Here is a 20,772-nt window from a genome sequence, read left to right on the forward strand (position 1 = left end):
AATTTAAATGACATTAATTATCATAGTCATCTAAATGACCTCCCTATTACCTCCTATGGCAAAATCAAACCACAAATGATTATTAGTTTAACACATGCATTTTTGACGGTACCAGTAAACATACCCATATGCCTGAAGACAAGACTTGGATGGGTAGTTTATGGTCCAAATGGCATGGAAAAGCAGTGAGTGGTAAAAAGTGTATTTCATTCAAGACGACAAGATATAGAAATGAAGGAGATGATGCGTCAATATTTCGAGGTCGAATCGTGTATGGTAAAACTTAATGTCAAACCTGTTAAGCCTGAAAGTGAGATAAGAGCCTTAAATATTTTGAAGTCGACAACAAAATTTTGTGATGGCCGTTATGAGTGTGGACTTTTATGGAAAAATGATACTCAGTCACTGCCTGATAGTTATGCTCAATCTTTAAGACGTCTTTGTATGATTGAGAAAAAATTTGGTATAGACCCACAATTTGAAATTAAATATAGAACAAAAATGCAGCATCTTTTTGAAAAAGGATATGCACGACGACTTAGTCCCACAGAGGAGAAAACTACTTTACCCAAAACGTTCTTTTTACCACACTTCGCAGTTTTTAATCCCGTTAAGGATAGTTTGGTATTTGATGCAGCGGCGAAGATTGACGGTGTTTCTTTAAATGATTTTCTGTTACCAGGTCCAGACCTAAACCAACCATTAACCAGTGTTTTGTTTAAATTTCGAGAACACCCTATTGCAGTTTGTGGTGACAAAGGAAATGTTCTTGCAGGTGGCAATTCAGAAAGAAGACCAAGAATCCCAACGTTTTTTATATAGATAGAACATCAACCAACCTGTTGGGCAGTACGTCATGACAAGAGTCATTTTTGGAGCCAATTGCTCACCAACAATTGCACAATATGTGACAAACTTAAATGCTGAACAGCCCCAGAGCCGTAGAAGCCATAATTAAACATCACTATGTAGACGATTATGCAGATTGCTTTGCGTCTGCAAATGAAGCTCTGAATATGGTTAACGACGTTATAAAAATACACAATGCAGCAGGGTTTGAAATGCATAAGTTAGTATCCAACTCAAAAGAAATTAACGCGTACTTTGGTAACCATACCGTAGATAATATTAACGTGACATCTGGTAACATTGAAAATATTTTGGGAATGCAGTGGTCAGCTGTTAAGGATGAATTTGTTTTTGATATTAAATTTAAACGAGTTTCTGCCGATATTATTGAAAACAAACGCACACCTACAAAAAGAGAAGTTTTAAGACTTATTATGTCCGTTTTCGATCCATTTGGGTTTTTAAGTAATTTTACTATTACGGGAAAAATATTCATGCAGTCGCTATGGAGATGTGGCTTGGAATGGGACGAGGAAATACCAGAGGCTTTACGTGATCGTTGGAAATCTTGGACTACAGGGTTGAAAAAGGTAAGGGAATTTAGCATTCCAAGATGTTATTTTTATAATTTGTGTGACCAAAACATAACTTTACATTTATTTTGTGATGCAAGTGAAAAAGCAATGGCTACAGTGGCGTATTGGAGATACGATACTTCCGATGGACCCAACTTTCATTCGTATCTGGTAAAACCAACTGTGCACCTACTAAGTTCATGTCTATCCCGAGGCTGGAGTTGCAAGCGGCTGTAATGGCTATTCGGTTAAAAAATGCCATCGTAGAACACCATAATATTCAACCTTTTCAATTTTATTTTTGGACTGACTCAAGTACGGTCATAAAATGGCTAAAGTCTGAACACCGCCGCTACAAACAGTTTGTCGCTAATAGAGTAGCTGAAATTTTGGAATCATCAGAAGAAAAGCAGTGGCGTTGGGTGCCTGGTGAAATGAATCCAGCTGATGACGGCACTCGGCCGAGTTTACAGTATGACCCTGATAACCGATGGAAAAATGGTCCTGAATTTGTATGTCGACCCTCTGAATTGTGGCCCTCCAATTGTAAACCGCTAGATGCTTCTAATGATGAGGAAGAACTTCGTAGCACCCATTATGCATTTTCCACACGTGTCGTAAATATTATATTCGATGTGAAACGTTTCTCAAAATACAAAAAGTTTATAAGACACATTGGACGGATTTTTCGTTATCTAAACAATTTAAAGTTAAAATATAAAAAACTAACTTTAATGAGTGGTGACTTAACAGTTGAGGAAGAAGATCAAGCTGAACGTTATATAATTCGGTCAATACAACAAACAGAATTTGCCGACGAGTATTCTTCTCTGTCAAGAAATGAACCCATATCGCCAAAAAGTTCCATAATAACGCTCAATCCTTATATCGACGAATTTGACATTCTTAGATGTGGTGGAAGAATAGACAATGCTCCATTTATATCACCCTTTACGAAAAGGCCGTACATTCTTCCAAACGACAATCGAGTAACACATCTATTAGTTCAGTGGTATCACCAACGACAAAAACACATCAACGATGGCACTGTGATATGTGAAATACGTCTGAAATATTGGATTCCGTCTATACGAGTTATTTTAAATAAATATAAATGCAAACCATGCCAACCCATTATGGGTCCCCTACCTAAAGATCGTTTAAGTGCCTTTGTTCGACCATTCTCTTATACGGGATTGGATTACTTTGGTCCAGTGTTAGTTTCTGTCCGCCGTAGCCAAGAGAAGCGGTGGGTAGCGTTATTTACGTGTTTAACAACCCGTGCCGTCCACTTAGAGGTGGCAATGAACTTGTCGAGTGATTCGTGCCTACTTTGTATCAGAAATTTTATAAATCGGCGGGGAGTACCTGTTTTAATTAGAAGTGACAATGGCACTAATTTTGTTGGTATCACGAAAGAGCTTGGATGTGAAGAAAATTTCATCGATCACAAAAAAATAGACGCTGATTTAAAACCCCTTGGCATTAAATGGAAGTTCAACACCCCCTCTGACCCTAGTGCTGGTGGTTGTTGGGAACGACTTGTGCAGTCCGTGAAAAAGGCCCTATATGCCACTTTAAAAGAACAAACTGTACGCCCAGAAACGCTATACAGCCTATTAGTTGAATGTGAAAACATAGTGAACTGTAGACCACTAACACATTTGCCAGTCACACCAGATGAACCAGAACCGTTGACTCCGAATCACTTTTTATTGGGATGTTCCAATCCAACGCAGACTCCGGGACCCTTTAATCCAAAATATTGCTCCTTAAGAAAACAGTGGAGAAATTTGCAAAATTTAAAAAATTGTTTGTGGAAACGTTGGGTGTTGGAGTATCTTCCCGATTTAACACGTAAAACAAAATGGTGTCGATCTACAAAGCCCTTAGCAACGGGATCGTTGGTCCTTATTTGTGAAACCGATCAAGCCAGGTCAAAATGGAGAAGAGGACGCATCCACAAATTATTTGTTGGTAAAGATGGGGTAGCAAGACTTGCCGAAGTAAATACTGCCAATGGACTGTTGCGCCGTCCCGTTTCAAAACTGGACGTATTAGACGTGGATAATGTTGGTGAATTAGACATTATGGGGTCCATTCACGGGGGCGGGGATGTTGATGACGCCGATAAAACGGTTTAATGGTGAATTCTATTTTGCACATAAAAAATTCCCCTTTTTAATGTTTGCCGCATTTGCCAACACTATTATTTATCTGTCAAAAAGTAACGTTCGCCATTTTCAATTTATATAAAAAGGAACCATTATAGTTTTGTCGTCAACAAGTGTAGTCGTCCAACAACAAGTAATTATTTTATTTTAATGTACTTTGATTTATTTTATTAATTAATTTGTATCAATTTGTTATTTTATAGAGAATAAATTCTCCTTTCACCTTATAATTTTGTCAACCTTTTATGTTAGTGGAAATAAATTTTCATTACTAACTTCAAGACGACCTGAGTTTTTATTTTTTCAAGAGACGACAGACGTATATAAGACCATAGTAAGTTGGACAAGGGCTGAGATATAAGCAAAAAACCAAAAAACAATGTAATTTGTTATTGTTTTCAATGACGTCATGCAAATATATGTATAACAAGTAAGAGAGCTATATTCGGCTGTGCCGAATCTTAAATACCCTTCACCAAATTATACTTTAAAATAAAAATTTTAAATATTTTTAGGTAAACAAAAATTAAATTTAATTTTTCCAATTTTTAGTTTTTTTTTCGAAATTGTTTTTTAAACTTAGTGAAAAAACCAATTCGGGTTAAAAAATATTTTTTCGATTTTGACCCATTGTAGGTCCAACTTACTATGGTCTTATATACGTCGTTGCAGAGGTCTTTGAAATATCTATCGTTAGATATCCATATTGTCTATATTAATGACTTAGTAATACAGATATAGGTCAAAAATATATCTCAGACATTTGTGGACCGATTTCTTCGGAAAGTCGATTTCAACCCACAGATATCGACTCCGCTATCTATAACGATCCTGAATATACTATATACTTTGTGGGGTCGCAAATGAAAAATGTAGAAAATACAAACGGAATGACAAACTTATATATACCCTTGCCACTCATGGTGAAGGGTATAATAATTTTCTTTCGAAAATCTTATATATATTTTCTGTTGAAAATCTTGAGTGTAACATTTTTCTCTAGGAAATAAAATAATTTTCTATAGAAAATCTTGTCTATAACTTATTTTCTCTAGAATAGGACATCTTGTGTATAACTTATTTTCTGTAGAATAGGACATCTTGTGTATAACAATATTTTCTGTAGAAAATCTTGTGTATAACAATATTTTCTGTAGAAAATCTTGTGTATAACAATATTTTCTGTAGAAAATCTTGTGTATAACAATATTTTCTATAGAAAATCTTGTGTATAACAATATTTTCTATAGAAAATCTTGTGTATAACAATATTTTCTATAGAAAATCTTGTGTATAACAATATTTTCTATAGAAAATCTTGTGTATACAATATTTTCTATAGAAAATCTTGTGTATAACAATATTTTCTATAGAAAATCTTGTGTATAACAATATTTTCTATAGAAAATCTTGTGTATAACAATATTTTCTATAGAAAATCTTGTGTATAACAATATTTTCTATAGAAAATCTTGTGTATAACAATATTTTCTATAGAAAATCTTGTGTATAACAATATTTTCTATAGAAAATCTTGTGTATAACAATATTTTCTATAGTAAATCTTGTGTATAACAATATTTTCTATAGAAAATCTTGTGTATAACAATATTTTCTATAGAAAATCTTGTGTATAACAATATTTTCTATAGAAAATCTTGTGTATAACAATATTTTCTATAGAAAATCTTGTGTATAACAATATTTTCTATAGAAAATCTTGTGTATAACAATATTTTCTATAGAAAATCTTGTGTATAACAATATTTTCTATAGTAAATCTTGTGTATAACAATATTTTCTATAGTAAATCTTGTGTATAACAATATTTTCTATAGAAAATCTTGTGTATAACAATATTTTCTATAGAAAATCTTGTGTATAACAATATTTTCTATAGAAAATCTTGTGTATAACAATATTTTCTATAGAAAATCTTGTGTATAACAATATTTTCTATAGAAAATCTTGTGTATAACAATATTTTCTATAGAAAATCTTGTGTATAACAATATTTTCTATAGAAAATCTTGTGTATAACAATATTTTCTATAGAAAATCTTGTGTATAACAATATTTTCTATAGAAAATCTTGTGTATAACAATATTTTCTATAGAAAATCTTGTGTATAACAATATTTTCTATAGAAAATCTTGTGTATAACAATATTTTCTATAGAAAATCTTGTGTATAACAATATTTTCTATAGAAAATCTTGTGTATAACAATATTTTCTATAGAAAATCTTGTGTATAACAATATTTTCTATAGAAAATCTTGTGTATAACAATATTTTCTATAGAAAATCTTGTGTATAACAATATTTTCTATAGTAAATCTTGTGTATAACAATATTTTCTATAGAAAATCTTGTGTATAACAATATTTTCTATAGTAAATCTTGTGTATAACAATATTTTCTATAGAAAATCTTGTGTATAACAATATTTTCTATAGAAAATCTTGTGTATAACAATATTTTCTATAGAAAATCTTGTGTATAAAGTGTCTCCAGCACTAAATTCACATAAATTATCTCAGTTTGATTACATATGTATATGTACGAATTGGGTTTTGTAATTTTAAGCTAGGTACTCTGTTCAAATTTTCGTGCGAAATACTGTCAAACTCCATATAAAATATTTGGAATGAAATATATGCGAAATAATTTCGCAAAAGCAGTACTCTGTTTTTATTGTGGAAATCAATCTCCCCATTTAGTGAATGAATTTGGGGACTATCATTTTGAAATTATCGGTTTAACTAATCTTGTGTATAACAATATTTTCTATAGTAAATCTTGTGTATAACAATATTTTCTATAGAAAATCTTGTGTATAACAATATTTTCTATAGAAAATCTTGTGTATAACAATATTTTCTATAGAAAATCTTGTGTATAACAATATTTTCTATAGAAAATCTTGTGTATAACAATATTTTCTATAGAAAATCTTGTGTATAACAATATTTTCTATAGAAAATCTTGTGTATAACAATATTTTCTATAGAAAATCTTGTGTATAACAATATTTTCTATAGAAAATCTTGTGTATAACAATATTTTCTATAGAAAATCTTGTGTATAACAATATTTTCTATAGAAAATCTTGTGTATAACAATATTTTCTATAGAAAATCTTGTGTATAACAATATTTTCTATAGAAAATCTTGTGTATAACAATATTTTCTATAGAAAATCTTGTGTATAACAATATCTTCTATAGTAAATCTTGTGTATAACAATATTTTCTATAGAAAATCTTGTGTATAACAATATTTTCTATAGAAAATCTTGTGTATAACAATATTTTCTATAGAAAATCTTGTGTATAACAATATTTTCTATAGAAAATCTTGTGTATAACAATATTTTCTATAGAAAATCTTGTGTATAACAATATTTTCTATAGAAAATCTTGTGTATAACAATATTTTCTATAGAAAATCTTGTGTATAACAATATTTTCTATAGAAAATCTTGTGTATAACAATAATTAATATACCTTGCTTTCATGGTTAAAAACGGCTAAACAAAATAGAATAACAATATGGGAGTCAAGGCGAATTGTTTAGACAAGTGAACTGTCCATTCACTTGTGGTTGTTGTGGCGAAAAATACAACAAACCCACGCGTCACCTTCTTTAGATTCGCCTTGATGGGAGTGGTTGCGTTGCTCAATTATTTGTTGACAATAGCAACAAACAACAACAAAAATTAAATAAGCGCAAACGCAACGTGCTCAAACAACGTGGTTGTTGTTTTTATACAATATGTGTTCTGTGCAGTGTTACCATATGTCAAGTTTTCGCTTTTTTTCAAGGTTGAGACGCAACAAGTTTTATTTTTTAAAAAAAAAGTTTTTTTTGGAAAATTGATATCAATTAGTTAAACCGATAATTTCAAAATGATAGTCCCCAAATTCATTCACTAAATGGGGAGATTGATTTGAATATATTGAAAGTGTCTCCAGCACTAAATTCACATAAATTATCTCAGTTTGATTACATATGTATATGTACGAATTGGGTTTTGTAATTTTAAGCTAGGTACTCTGTTCAAATTTTCGTGCGAAATACTGTCAAACTCCATATAAAATATTTGGAATGAAATATATGCGAAATAATTTCGCAAAAGCAGTACTCTGTTTTTATTGTGGAAAACATGTGAAATAAATCTGACAACCTTATTTTTCCACACCAAATAACATACGCAGCAAAGTAAATTAATAAAGTAGCGACAGTAGTACAACAAATACAACATTTACAAAAACCACAAGCAATTTTGTTTTTGGTTTAAGGTCTGAGCTGTCAAAGTTGCCTGTTGTTGTTTTTGCTTTTGGGCTTGTTGTATTTTTCGCCACAACAACCACAAGTGAATTGACAGTTCAGACTGAATAAAAAAAATAGTCAGCTGTTCTACTGAGTCTACTTTATTAATTTACTTTGATACGCAGCACTTCTTTCGCACGAAATTAAAACCAACAGCTAGCTGTCAAAAAGCATGTAAAATTTTTCGCATGAAAAAACCATAATTTTTCGCAAATATGAACAGAGTACTAGGCTTTAGTATGTACTTAAAAAGTTTTTTTTGTTGAAAAAAAATGTTTTTTTTAGAAATAAAAAGTTTTCTTCAAAAAATATATCGCAACACTGGTTCTGTGTACGCGTGAGAGAGTTGCACTTTTGAGAACACATTATAAAATGCTCTCTCTATTTTCTTAGTCAACAGTGTTGCCACAACCTCAAAATATTTATAACCAAGTTTGTTTAAAAAAATAACCAAAATGCTAAAAAAAATAACCAAACAAATTTATTGGAAACGTCATGTTTTTAACTTTTGTATATCACGTAAATAAAAAACTCAAATTTCTATTGCTGCAGTTAGATATAAATTACCTAAAGAATTAATTTATAATAAAAATGTTTTTTAGGATGTAAAATTTCGGGGTATTATCCAAATATTTCATTACATTTTTAATTCATTTTTCATTTTAATTAAAAACTATGTTCACTTGAATGTGAAGTGTTAAATTTTTATTTTTTTTATCGTTTTCGGAATATAACATTTTAGTGAGAATAAAGCTAAAAGAGTCAAATTTCAACATTCTTGAAATATCAGACAAATATTCCAAAACATACACCAGAATTATTATACTCAAAAGAAACATATGTTTACGTAGACCAGTTTAACCTTCGCTTTACCAATACCCACCCGGGTGACCACATCGTTTTTATTGGATTAATATTTTTTTAAATTTTGTTTCGATTTAAATGAAATTTGTATTCACTGAACAAATTTTAGAGTTCTATAGAATTTAATAGAAACATTTTAAACTTTTTATAAGGTTTTTAAATTTTTTAAAATTTCGTTCGTCGCATATATTTATAGAAGTGTAGTGTCACCCGGGTGGGTATTGGTAAACCATGAACATAAAAAACCTTTGGTAAAGCGAAGGTTAATGCTAAAAAATTTTCATATTCTAAGACCCCTTTCACACTAGGCAATTTAGTTGCGCAAATTTTCTTCTCCTTAACCCGACATTACCTCTGACATCTACAAACACAAGAGACTTGCGCAACTAAATTACCTAGTGTGAAAGGGGTCTAGCTGCATTACCCAAAATTTATAAGAAAAATGCCAAAAAATAGGTTATGTAAGTAATGTGAATATAAAAACCGTGATATTTCGAAAACGCGAGCTGACTGGAAAAAATACATGTTTAACATTGTACTGAGGGTTCATCAACTCGTACAAAACGTAGTTGAAATTTCCGTCACCAAAAATTTCTTTTCCCCTGTGTAATTAAACCAATATTGTGAACTCATTTACATCCCTAAATCACAAAAATCGTAAATATCTTTTAAAATAATTATTCGTTCTCATAAGGATTAACACAAACCGATGTAAAAACTTTTTTTGGAGTACACCTTATATTGGTGTATAAATACGATATCGTTATAATATAAAAATAACCAAAATGAAAAAAAATAAATACACATCTACACATCAGGAAAAAAAATAACCAATTTTGGTTATAAATAACTAAAACGGCAACACTGTTAGTGAATAAGATTCAAGGCGAATTTATATACCAGGGACCTATTTCACTAAGCTACAAGTTCACAATTACAAGTGTTTTTGCCTGTAAAATTGTGAACTTGTGAATAATTGTGCTTCATCAAAACACAATTACAAGTTTGTAGCTACAAGCGAATTTTACAAGTCACAAGTCTACAAGTCATACTTCTACAAGTGGTTTTGTTTCACTAAACTAAATTTGCACTTGTACACTTGTAGAATTGTAGAAAAAAAGCTTAGGGTCGACGGAGACCCTCAGAAAAATTTTACAAGTTACAAGTAAATGATAAATTGAAATAAAATATGATTTTTAACTAATTTTTAATAAAAATTAATTAAAATAAACACAAAAACAAAAAATTTTAATATTAATTAGGATTTGGTTACCTTAAAAAAAGTCAAGATTTTTTTGCTAAATATGGGACCATTTATCGAAATAATCGAAAATCTGGGCTTATAAAAAACACGAGTTAGGGCCTTTCTATATTAAAGTAACGGTTTATTTATTTTTTTGAAAAGGTTTCATATATACAGAAGTCGTGCCACCTAATTTTAAGGCGATTGGTGTAGGATATCATATGGTCGAGCTTGACCGACTATTTTTTTTAGCCACTTTGGAAATCTAAACATATATAGACAATTATAAATTAATACCCATAATTGCAAAAGTATTTATTTTTGTCAGTCCCCGCACATTTTCGATAGATTGGGTCTAAAAATTATTGAAATATGTTATATTGCGTTTTTATAGGATATTTTAGAATTTTGAGTAATAATAAATAAGAACTTTAAAATTAATATCACAATATATATGTACAAGAACTTGTAATTGTAGTTTACAAGTGAAAAAAGCTACAAGTGTTGTGAAAATTTTAATGAACCACAATTCATCAGCACTTGTAAGAATTAGACTTGTAATTGTAACTTGTAGAATTGCAGTTTAGTGAAATAGGCGATTCACTAACTTTTAACACTTTAGCAGGTGTTAACTTTAACCACACATTCAGATGTTTGCACTAACCACTTTGTGATTCACTAACTTATTTTTAACCATGGTAAACAGTTTTATATTTCTGTGTTTTCAAATTGATATTACGTGGCAACTCTGCCAAGCGAAATGTAAAAATAGGAGAAAAGAACAAAGAAGAATAGAAAAAAAACAAAACAAATAACTTTTTTGTAAAATTTTGTTGCCATTCTAAAATAAAATGATTTTAGAATGGCTAGTACTTCCACTAAAAGAAGCCCAGCGTCTGCCGAGCAGCTAAGTCACGTGGTTGACTTCATGATAAACAATCCGGGACTTGCTGGCGGCAAATTTAAAAAGCTCCGCGGAAAATTGGTGTGTGACAAGAAGTGGAGCGAATTGTCGAATGCCCCTAATTGTCTTGGCGGGGCGGTCAAAGCGGTCAACCAGTGGCAGGCTCATTATCAAATAAATTGTAGGCTATATACTTCGAAGCCATTATATTACACGATTATAACGATAAACACTTTTCTAAACTGATTAAACCACACCAAAAATGCTGGTGTTAATAAACGACAATTTGTTTTGCTAAAAATAACAGCTGACTGAAACAGATGTATTTAAACGCCAGCAGATATCGTTTAAGGTGTTAGTGAATAACAAAATGGTTAATTTTGTGGTTAACATTTTTAAACGAAACAATTCTGGTTTAAAAAGCATAGTGAATCGCACTACATGTGGTGTTGATAGCACAGCTGATTAATGTGTGTTGGTTTCATTGCCTTGCGTATTTTGTTTTTTCTTTTGGTGTTTTGTTTCGTTTGGCATTGTTGTTGTTTTTTGTGTTCTTGATAAATTTAGGATGCTGTACGCTGAAAGTGGGCAATGTACATTAGAGTGCTCCAAGATTGTATGGACGAAAAAAACTTTCTAGGTACAGGCCGTCCCCCCCTCTAGAATTGTTCTATGTATTGTAGAAACACATTGTGTAAAATATTAGGATGATAGGATAACGTTAACTGGTGGCGCAACGACGCTGAAGTTTTGAGGTGCATTTACAATGGGAAAATATGCAATTTTTTAAGTTTTTGTAAAAATTTTGCCATTAAATAATGACTTTTACAATTTAATTTAAAAGAATCGAAATGTGTACGTAATTGTCGTTATAATAAGATATAAAAGACAAAAATTGGTGAAAAAATGTTAAAGTTATTAAAAAATCGCCAGGCCATTAACGTGTCTCAGGCCACTAGAACAAGAAATTTATGAACAAAATTAACATATTTTGAGAAATATTAAAATAAAAGCTTATTTTTACTTAAAATATATCCATATTTACTTGTATATGAGTTTTTGTCCTCGTAGGATACCGTTAACCTATTCGCAGGTATGACCAAAAAAATTAAATTTTTTTAACGGCAGTTTCAAAACTCCAATTTCAAATTTTTAAAAATTTTGTTAAACAAATTTCAGAATTTTTTGATCATCACATGGGGATTTATTGACAACATAATAGGGAATAAAAATGTGAAAAAAGTATGTCAATACCTCCTATAGTTTTTCCGTACCTGCGATATAAATTTTGCGATTTTCGAGAAAAAATAATTTTTTGGCCATATTTTGGGGAATGACCAAAATTTCCTTACTGTAATGATTTTTAAGTAAAAGCTATTCAGAATAATATAGTCCAGGTAATTTTAAATATAGTCTGAAATTTTTACTAAAATCGGAAAACTTTAACCCTTAAATCGTGAAGGTCAAAGGTCAAATTTTTCAATATTTGGAATTTCTCATGGAAAGATAGCGAAATATTATATATTTTTGGGCCGATTTTGATGAAACTTAAGAAAAATATAAAGTGAAGTCTAGTATTCACAATAACAGTACAAAAATGGAATCTTTCGAAAAAAAAAAATTTAATAAAATATTTTTGATTTTTTTTTTTTTAAATCAAAAATATTTTTGACTTTTTTTTCAAAATGGGCCCTTTTTATTTTTTTTTATATCCCACTCGCTTAGTGGGATGCGAGTGGGATATCTATCAAAAAAAATATTTTGTAACTCAAGATTTAAAATTTTTGATTTTTTTGCAAAATCAAAAACTTTGTTGACTTTTTTTAAAAAAATGGACCCATTTTTTAATTTTTTTTTTGCTCAGAAGAAAGCTTATGTGTTTTCCTTTAACACCCTTTTTGTCGCTTAGTGGGATATCTATAAAAAAAATGTTTTGTAACTCAAGACATACAATTTTTTACTTTTTTTTGAAAAATCAAAAACCTTTTTGACTTTTTTTTTCCAAAATGGACTCTTTTTTTATTAATTTTTTTTTTCTCAAAAGAAAGCTTAGGTCTTTTCCTTTAAAACCTTTTTGGTCGCTTAGTGGGATGCGAGTGGGATATCTATGAAAATAAATGTTTTGTAACTCAAGACAAATGTTTTTAAATTGATTTTTTTTCATATTTGTGTGTAAGTGTTTCTAAAACCTTAAAAATAAAAACCACAACAACTGACCGATAATAGCCACCCCCAAAATTTGTCTGAGTTTTGTATCTTGCGGCTTTTTTAGTCAATCCTAAAGGTAGTTTTCAGCGCACGTGATTTTCATTGTTAAAATATCAGGTGCCCCAGAAACAAATTTTTGGAATCAAGTGGAAATATTTTATGGCCCTTCTCCGAAGTACCAGTTTATTTATTATTTTATGACATTTGACTTTAAGAAGTGGGTGGAGAGGTAGAAGTTGACAGGTAGGTTATTTATATGGTGGTTTATTTTTATTATTATTTGTAACATTTGGTTAAACTAGGTACTTTAGTATGTAAGCCCTTCTTGACCCTAATAAAAGATTTTAGACTCATTCATTAAAACTAACTACCTATATGATCTTAAAAAACTATTTATTGTCATTCTGAAGACATACGGAAATCAGTTTTTTAGAAACAGCGTTAAAGTTAAGACGTGTGTTATTTACATAAATACTTACAAAATTCAAAATGTCTACGACTTCTAAAAAGGCTAAGGTTGAAAATGAAATTTATTCGTCTTTTTGTTTTAATCCCTTTAACAAAATGAAGCACAGATCATCAGATATGCGAAATATTTCCGACGGCTTATTAAAAAAATTCCCTACGCTGTCAAAACGATTGAAAATTTGTGGATCATGCAGGAAAGAGCTCGGAAAGTTGAACGAATTACCGAATTTGAATAGTAATGAGCCTTGCGTTGAAGTTATTCCAGATGAAGACAAAAGTAATTCCGAGAATGAAGACAGAACTGTTGATGATGATGGTTATTCTAACTTTTCAAATTCAACGAATGAGTGTCGAAACCAATACCATAAGGTACGAATCGATGGCAAGAAAGTTCAAATGCAGAAGAGAATGGTTCTCTGTAACCTGAATGAATTATTCGCAACATTTCAATCTGAATACGAGGATGTCAAAATTGGATTCACAAAATTTACACAACTGAGGCCAAAACATTGCGTTTTGGCAGGAAGCAGCGGAACTCACACAGTATGTGTTTGTATTTACCATGAAAATGTTAAATTGATGTTGAAGGAAATCAACTTAAATTACTTAAAAGATGATTCATCAGAAGATTTACACCATTACCGCGATTGCCTTAAATTGACTATGTGCCCTAATGCTACAACTTCTTGCCACTTAGGTGAATGTTCGAATTGCCCGGAAACCGCATCCATCAAAGAAAATGTGATGGTATTGGAGCAAACCTCAAAAGAAATGCAGCGAAGTATAGCCTCCAGTGCTCTCATCAAGATCGCATCTTAGATGCGACTGCTTTATTCCATTGGGCAAAGAATTATTGTAAAGAAACTAAAATAGTTTTTAGTAGCAAACAGGATCATGAGGAAACATTGAAAACACTAAAGAGCAGATTCGATGCTGCGGTAACAATCGATGGCACTGCTCAATACCATGCTTTCATACCGCTTGTCGATGGAAGACTCAAATTAAAAAAAGTTTTCTGCATCTACTCAATGCGATTTCTTTCCAAAGCCAAAAAAGAAGCCAGCAGCGAAATCAGTAGCTGAATCTAATAACGCCAAGAAAGGATTGACAAAAAAAAAGCAGCTAATAAAGGTGACAAATAAGGAGGATAAAGTATGGATATTTGAAAATTTAAAAACTTCATAAATTAAGTGTAAAAATAGTTATTATATAAATTGATCTATTGTGATTAAGATTAAATTTTACTAAATTATTCATCTTTTTATTATTATTATTATATATTAAATTAATTATTATTACAAATAAATAACAAAATTAAATTATTCAACATTTCCATAGAAAAAAAGTGATTTTTATTCCTGAGGTTAACATATTATGGGTATTACAGTATCGAGGCTATGAAATTTTAGTTGGGTATGTTACATACCATCGGAAAGGCTAATGTGTCTAGTTTCTCTGCGTAAGTTTAATTTTTAAGGTTTACACACAAATATGAAAAAAATTAAAATAGTGCAAATTTAAAAACCTTTGTCTTGAGTTACAAAACATTTATTTTGATAGATATCCCACTCGCATCCCACTAAGCGACCAAAAAGGTTTTAAAGGAAAAGACCTAAGCTTTCTTTTGAGAAAAAAAATTAATAAAAAAAGAGTCCATTTTGGAAAAAAAAAGTCAACAAAGTTTTTGATTTTGCAAAAAAATTCAAAAATTTTAAATCTTGAGTTACAAAATATTTTTTTTGATGGATATCCCACTCGCATCCCACTAAGCGACCTAAGCTTTCTTAAAAAAAAATAAAAAGGGCCCATTTTGAAAAAAAAATCAAAAATATTTTTGATTTAAAAAAAAAAATCAAAAATATTTTATTAAATTTTTTTAATTTTTTTTTTCGAAAGATTGCATAAATAGCTATCTAAACTATTTGGGACACGTTTTGCTATGAACAATAGGTAATAAGTTATATGGATAAAAAAAAACACCTGTTTGGCCAAAATGTCAAATTTTGACCTCCTATAACTCAGAGAGTTCTTGACCGATCTTGTTGAAAAATGGTGTCCGAATTACTATCCAATAGAACTAACATTGGTGCAAATTTCATCGCGATCGGAAGACATCGATTTCAAAAGTTGGTTCACTTGACGTGAAATGCCCCATATACAATTATAAAAAATAATAATGCATCCACAACAAAGGTGAAGGGTATATAAGATTCGGCATAGCCGAATATAGCACTCTTACTAGTTTTTTTACTCAAAATGCAAAAATATCATATAAAAACGCAATATAACATATTTCAATAATATTTCTTATATAAAAAATATTTTTTAACCCGAATTTTTTTTCAAAAAAAAAATTAAAAAACCAAAAATTTTTTTTTTAAATTTAAAAAACAAAAATTTTTTTTTTAAAATTTTAAAAAAAAAAAAATTAAAATAACAATTCGAAAAATATTTTTTTTCCAAAAAATTAAAAAAACAACTTTGGAAAAAAAAATTTTGTTTACCTAAAAAAATTTAAAACTAATAAAAATAAGATTCGGCATAGCCGAATATAGCTCTCTTACTTGTCTATACCCAATCTATCGGAAAATGTGCGGGGACTGATAAAAATAAATACTTTTGCAATTTTGGTTACTAATTTAGAATTGTCTATATATGTTTAGATTTCCAAAGTGGCTATTCCCAAAGGCAAAAAAAAACCAGTAAGAAAGTATAGTCTGTGAAGCCCGACCATATGATACCCTAAATCAATCGCCTTAAAATTAGGTGGCATAACTCCTATTTAATAGTAAACAAAATAAATAAATCGTTACTTTAATATAGAAAGCCCAGATTTTTGATTATTTCGATAAATGGTCCAATCATATATCATATTTAACAAAAATATTCGGCTTAAAAAAAAACACGAGTTAGGGCCTTTCTATATTAAGGTAACCAAATGCTAATTAATATTAAAAATTTTGGATTTTGTGTTTATTTTAACTAATTTTTATTAAAAAATAGTTAAAAATCAAATTTTATTTAAATTTGTCATTCACTTGTAACTTGTAAAAATTTTTCTGGGGGTCTCCGTCGACCCTAAGCTACAATTCTACACGTTTACAAGTGCAAATTTAGTTTAGTGAAACAAAACCACTTGTAGAAGTATGACTTGTAGACTTGTGACTTGTAAAATGCACTTGTAGCTACAAACTTGTAATTGTATTTTGATGAAACGCAATTATTCACAAGTTCACAATTTTACAGGCAAAAACTCTTGTAATTGTGAACTTGTAGCTTAGTGAAATAGGCCCCTGGTATATAAATTCGCATTGCTGAAGATTGACAAAAAAAACACATACATACATACCCTGCGGTTCATTGCACTAGTTCCGCTACGTCGAATTCGTTGGCCACTAAGAACTACTACTAGTGAATTTTCAACCCACTCGCAATGTTATTGACTGGTGAATTTAACACGGGGATGTCATTGCAAGTGGCCGATTGGCACACTCTGCATAACACTTCACTATTAAATTCAATAGTGAAAATACTCCAGCATTTGAGAAAAAAAAAAAAAAATTTCTGAGAGCGGGGTTGAACACATAACCTCTCGTTTTCTAGTCAAATGCTCTAACCCAGTGATGTTCACGCCATACAACAATTGCAAGGCGAATTCATACAAGGTGGTGTCAGTTCTACAAAAACAACGATTGGTCTTAACAAATGTCAAAGAAACAAATTGAAAAATTAAACAAATAAGTATTTAAACTTAATATAGTGTAGATAATTCAATAGTGAGGGCTTTACTTATTTATGTAAACAATAAATATTTTGTTAATAAGCTTAGAATATGTAGATATTTAAACATAAAAACAAGCTTTGACAGTTGTTAGAACCAAAAAGCGAAAAAAAAATTATCAGCTGTTTGACTGACTCCACCTTGTATAAATTCGCCTTGAACAATTGTTTGAAAAATCTACACACATTTGTTATTCTCTTTTAAAGACTTTTGTTCATTCATCGCTGAGCATGCGAAGAAAACACATGTGGCGGACTATCGTCATTTTTTTCAGAAATTTGTTAAGCATTGTTGTTGGTTGTTTTTGTTCGAAGCATAGCAAACACACGCATTTCAATTACAATTGAACACAATAAAACAAAGTCAAAAATAAATACAACATTTAAGGGAATTTCGGACTTACAATGTATATTTTTCATTTCCTTGAAAGTTAAATTACATTAATTTAATAAATTGGTTTTATTTGACAAAAATTCTAAATCTAAACTTTCTTCATTTTGTTATTATTTTAAGTGTTCGACATTATGTTTGCTGGGTAGCTCTCTCACCAATTCATCTTCATTTTTATTTTTGAACATCACTGCTCTAACCACAGAACTCTTATTTGTACTGCTCTTTAATTGTTATTAAGAATAACATGTGAGTCTACTCTCTATTTTTGCATTTTCTACATCAGTGATGTTCAAAAATAAAAATGAAGATGTATTGGTGAGAAGGCTACCCAGCAAACATAATGTCAAACACTTAAAATAAGAACAAAATAAAGAATGTTTAGATTTAGAATTTTTGCCAGATATAAACAATTTATTAAATGAATGTAATTTAAATTTTAAGGATATAAAAGAATATACATTATACGGCCGAAATTCTCTCAATTTTTTTATTTATTTCTGACTTTGTTGTTTTGTGTTCAATTGTAATTGAAACGCGTGTGTTTGCTATGCTTCGTCCAAAAACCAACCAACAACAATGCTTAATGATTTTCTTAAAAAAATGAGACATTTGTTATGCTCTTTAAAGAGAATAATAATATGTGTGTTGTTACTCAGCGCGAAAGCACAATGAAATGAACATCATTGTTCTACATCAGCGAAATGCAATGAGCTCTCAAATGAGCTCTCTTGTTTTTATTTTCACATGTACGATAGCACACACATTGTATAAAAACAGTCAGTCTCGCATGAGCATTGATAGAAGCAGGTTGTGTTACGCTTTTATGCTTGTTTATTTCATTATTTCAGCTATTTCTTTTTGTTTTTGCCAGAGAATAATTCTCAACTCATACAACTACAATATCTAAAAACTGTAGTGGTGTGAGTTTGCATTTCGCTGTTCTACATCATCACTGAGATGAAGTGGTATACTTTAGAAGATTTTATTTTTCATGAATTTATTTTCAAAAACTAAAGACAAATATCTGACTATTGTTTATTACTGAATATGCTGGTGAAATGTAGTGCAAATGATAACCATTTAACTACCACTTTAGCAGCCACATCGAACTAGTTAGTTGTACAAGTAGTAATATAGCTAGTGCAAGGTTTCCAATTGGCACTTTTCAAACTACATACATTAGAGTTGTGTAGCTCATGAATGACCTAGTTCAATTGAGCTATTCACTCAACTGAGCGAAGTGAATCATTCATCATACTGAGCGTTTTCAGATCAGCACTGAGCGTTTTCAACTGAGCGGTTTTGTTTTATGCTCATGTTTCTTTCAGTACTCATGAAAGAGCTGCACAAGCACATTCATTTGTCATCTTCGATGTTTCACATGTTTCACTTTACTCGTCAATTCTGTAACATTCTTTCGCTCACTGGCATTGAAAAGTGAGTGAGTATTGTGTCCTACAAAAATAAAACGACATAGCGGGAAAAAATGATAGGACTTCATGTAGGCCTTCTAAAAGGCATACTTACACATTCTAAAAGATCCGATACTCATTCCACACTGCCTGCTCTTAGAAGGTGTTCAAGAAGACCTATGAATCCCCTACTAATGACAAGTGGTTAAATAAAAATAGACCTATGAATCCCCTACTAATGACAAGTGGTTAAATAAAAATAGTCTACATCAAAAAATAAAATACTCTGCATCTCTTTGATTAACTCTCTTTACAAAATTTACAACAATAAATTGCTTGATGTGACTTCTTATTTATTTTTGTTGTTTTTTAAGTATGTAATCAGAAATTATCATGTTTCAAAAAATTAAACAAACAACTTCATTTTAATTCTTATTTTTATTTTAGATCTTCTAATAAGACTTTAAATAGGTCTTCCATTGTAGACGTTCTATAAAACTTGAAAATGCACGACTATTCACAGGCTATCCTTTGATGCCTTATTCTAATGCTTTTTTTCTCTTTATTAGGCCTTCTCATGTAGCCCTTCTATAAGACTTTGCAGGCTTTGCAGTAGTCCTTCCTTTCTATGCATTCCATATGGCATTCCTCTACATGCCTTTCATTATATCAGTAATAACACGTTTTTTTACAGGCATAAGACCATATAGCAGCCCTGCGAATAGCCCTTCCAAAGTAGACCTTCTAATACCTCTTCCCAATTAGACCTTCTAGAAGCCCTTGCAAAGTTGGCCTTCTCCCAGCCCTCTAACAGCAGCGAGTGTGCAAGGCCTTGGCTCGCAATGACACGCCGTGTAAAATTGAAATGATTTTGCAATGCGGCTAGAAGTCCTTGTGTCTGCAAAAGAAGGCCTTTAGGAAGGCTTCTTTACTGAATCTTTTTCCCGCTGGGTAGGTTTGTTATGTATGTATATGATCGTATGCTGCCGCGTATATATTTTTGCTTTGATATGATACAACGTTTGTATGAACTGTTTCAAGAATTATTAGAGTTATTCAAATTGTTTTTGTTTTCATGAATTTTTATATGTGTGCTATTGAATGAGTGTGAATTTATTTATGGTATGGTGATGCAGAATGAAATAAAGAAAGAGTATTGCAACAGTTTGTAAGTACATATATTTCATAAAATAATAATGAAATAGGGAAATACATAATTGTTATTGTTAAAATAATAATTGTAATTGGAAGTATGTAATTAGTAAAAAAAAATACTATTTCAAAAATACATTAGTGGGATTATATCTACCAAAAACATAATTAAAAAAATACAAAGTACTGATATTCTTAATTAAATTTATATATTGTTATATCATAAAATAATTAAGTTAATGTTGATAATATTTTTATACAAATTGTATCACAAAACTATTTTTCTTTCGTATTTTTAGTACAAATTTTGTTGATATATAAATTGTAAAAGTCAGGTAAAAAATATATTTTGCCAATTGATAACTAACATTATGTAAATGGGAAAACCCCCAAAAAATTGCAACAATATTAATTT

At 30.4% G+C, this 20,772-nt stretch overlaps 1 protein-coding gene across 1 annotated transcript; it reads left to right on the forward strand.

Moving 5' to 3' along the window:
- The first annotated feature begins 231 nt into the window (after nucleotides 1-231).
- Nucleotides 232-3,568, forward strand: LOC135955619 (uncharacterized). Its single transcript, XM_065505977.1, has 3 exons — nucleotides 232-809; nucleotides 932-1,657; nucleotides 1,741-3,568. Exons 1-3 carry the CDS (start codon nucleotides 232-234, stop codon nucleotides 3,566-3,568), a joined length of 3,132 nt encoding a protein of 1,043 aa, XP_065362049.1.
- Nucleotides 3,569-20,772: the final 17,204 nt, after the last annotated feature.

The sequence above is a fragment of the Calliphora vicina genome, chromosome 3 (assembly GCF_958450345.1).
Source record: "Calliphora vicina chromosome 3, idCalVici1.1, whole genome shotgun sequence".
Lineage (NCBI taxonomy): Eukaryota > Metazoa > Arthropoda > Insecta > Diptera > Calliphoridae > Calliphora > Calliphora vicina.

What these genes read in the sequence shown, in the direction of transcription:
- LOC135955619 (XM_065505977.1), top strand. Translation starts at nt 232, where the DNA reads ATGAAGGAGATGATGCGTCAATATTTCGAGGTCGAATCGTGTATGGTA. An exon ending in AGAAGACCAAGAATCCCAAC is followed by an intron (nt 810 to 931) that starts GTTTTTTATATA and finishes AATGCTGAACAG; the next exon opens with CCCCAGAGCCGTAGAAGCCA. An exon ending in GGCTGGAGTTGCAAGCGGCT is followed by an intron (nt 1,658 to 1,740) that starts GTAATGGCTATT and finishes GACTGACTCAAG; the next exon opens with TACGGTCATAAAATGGCTAA.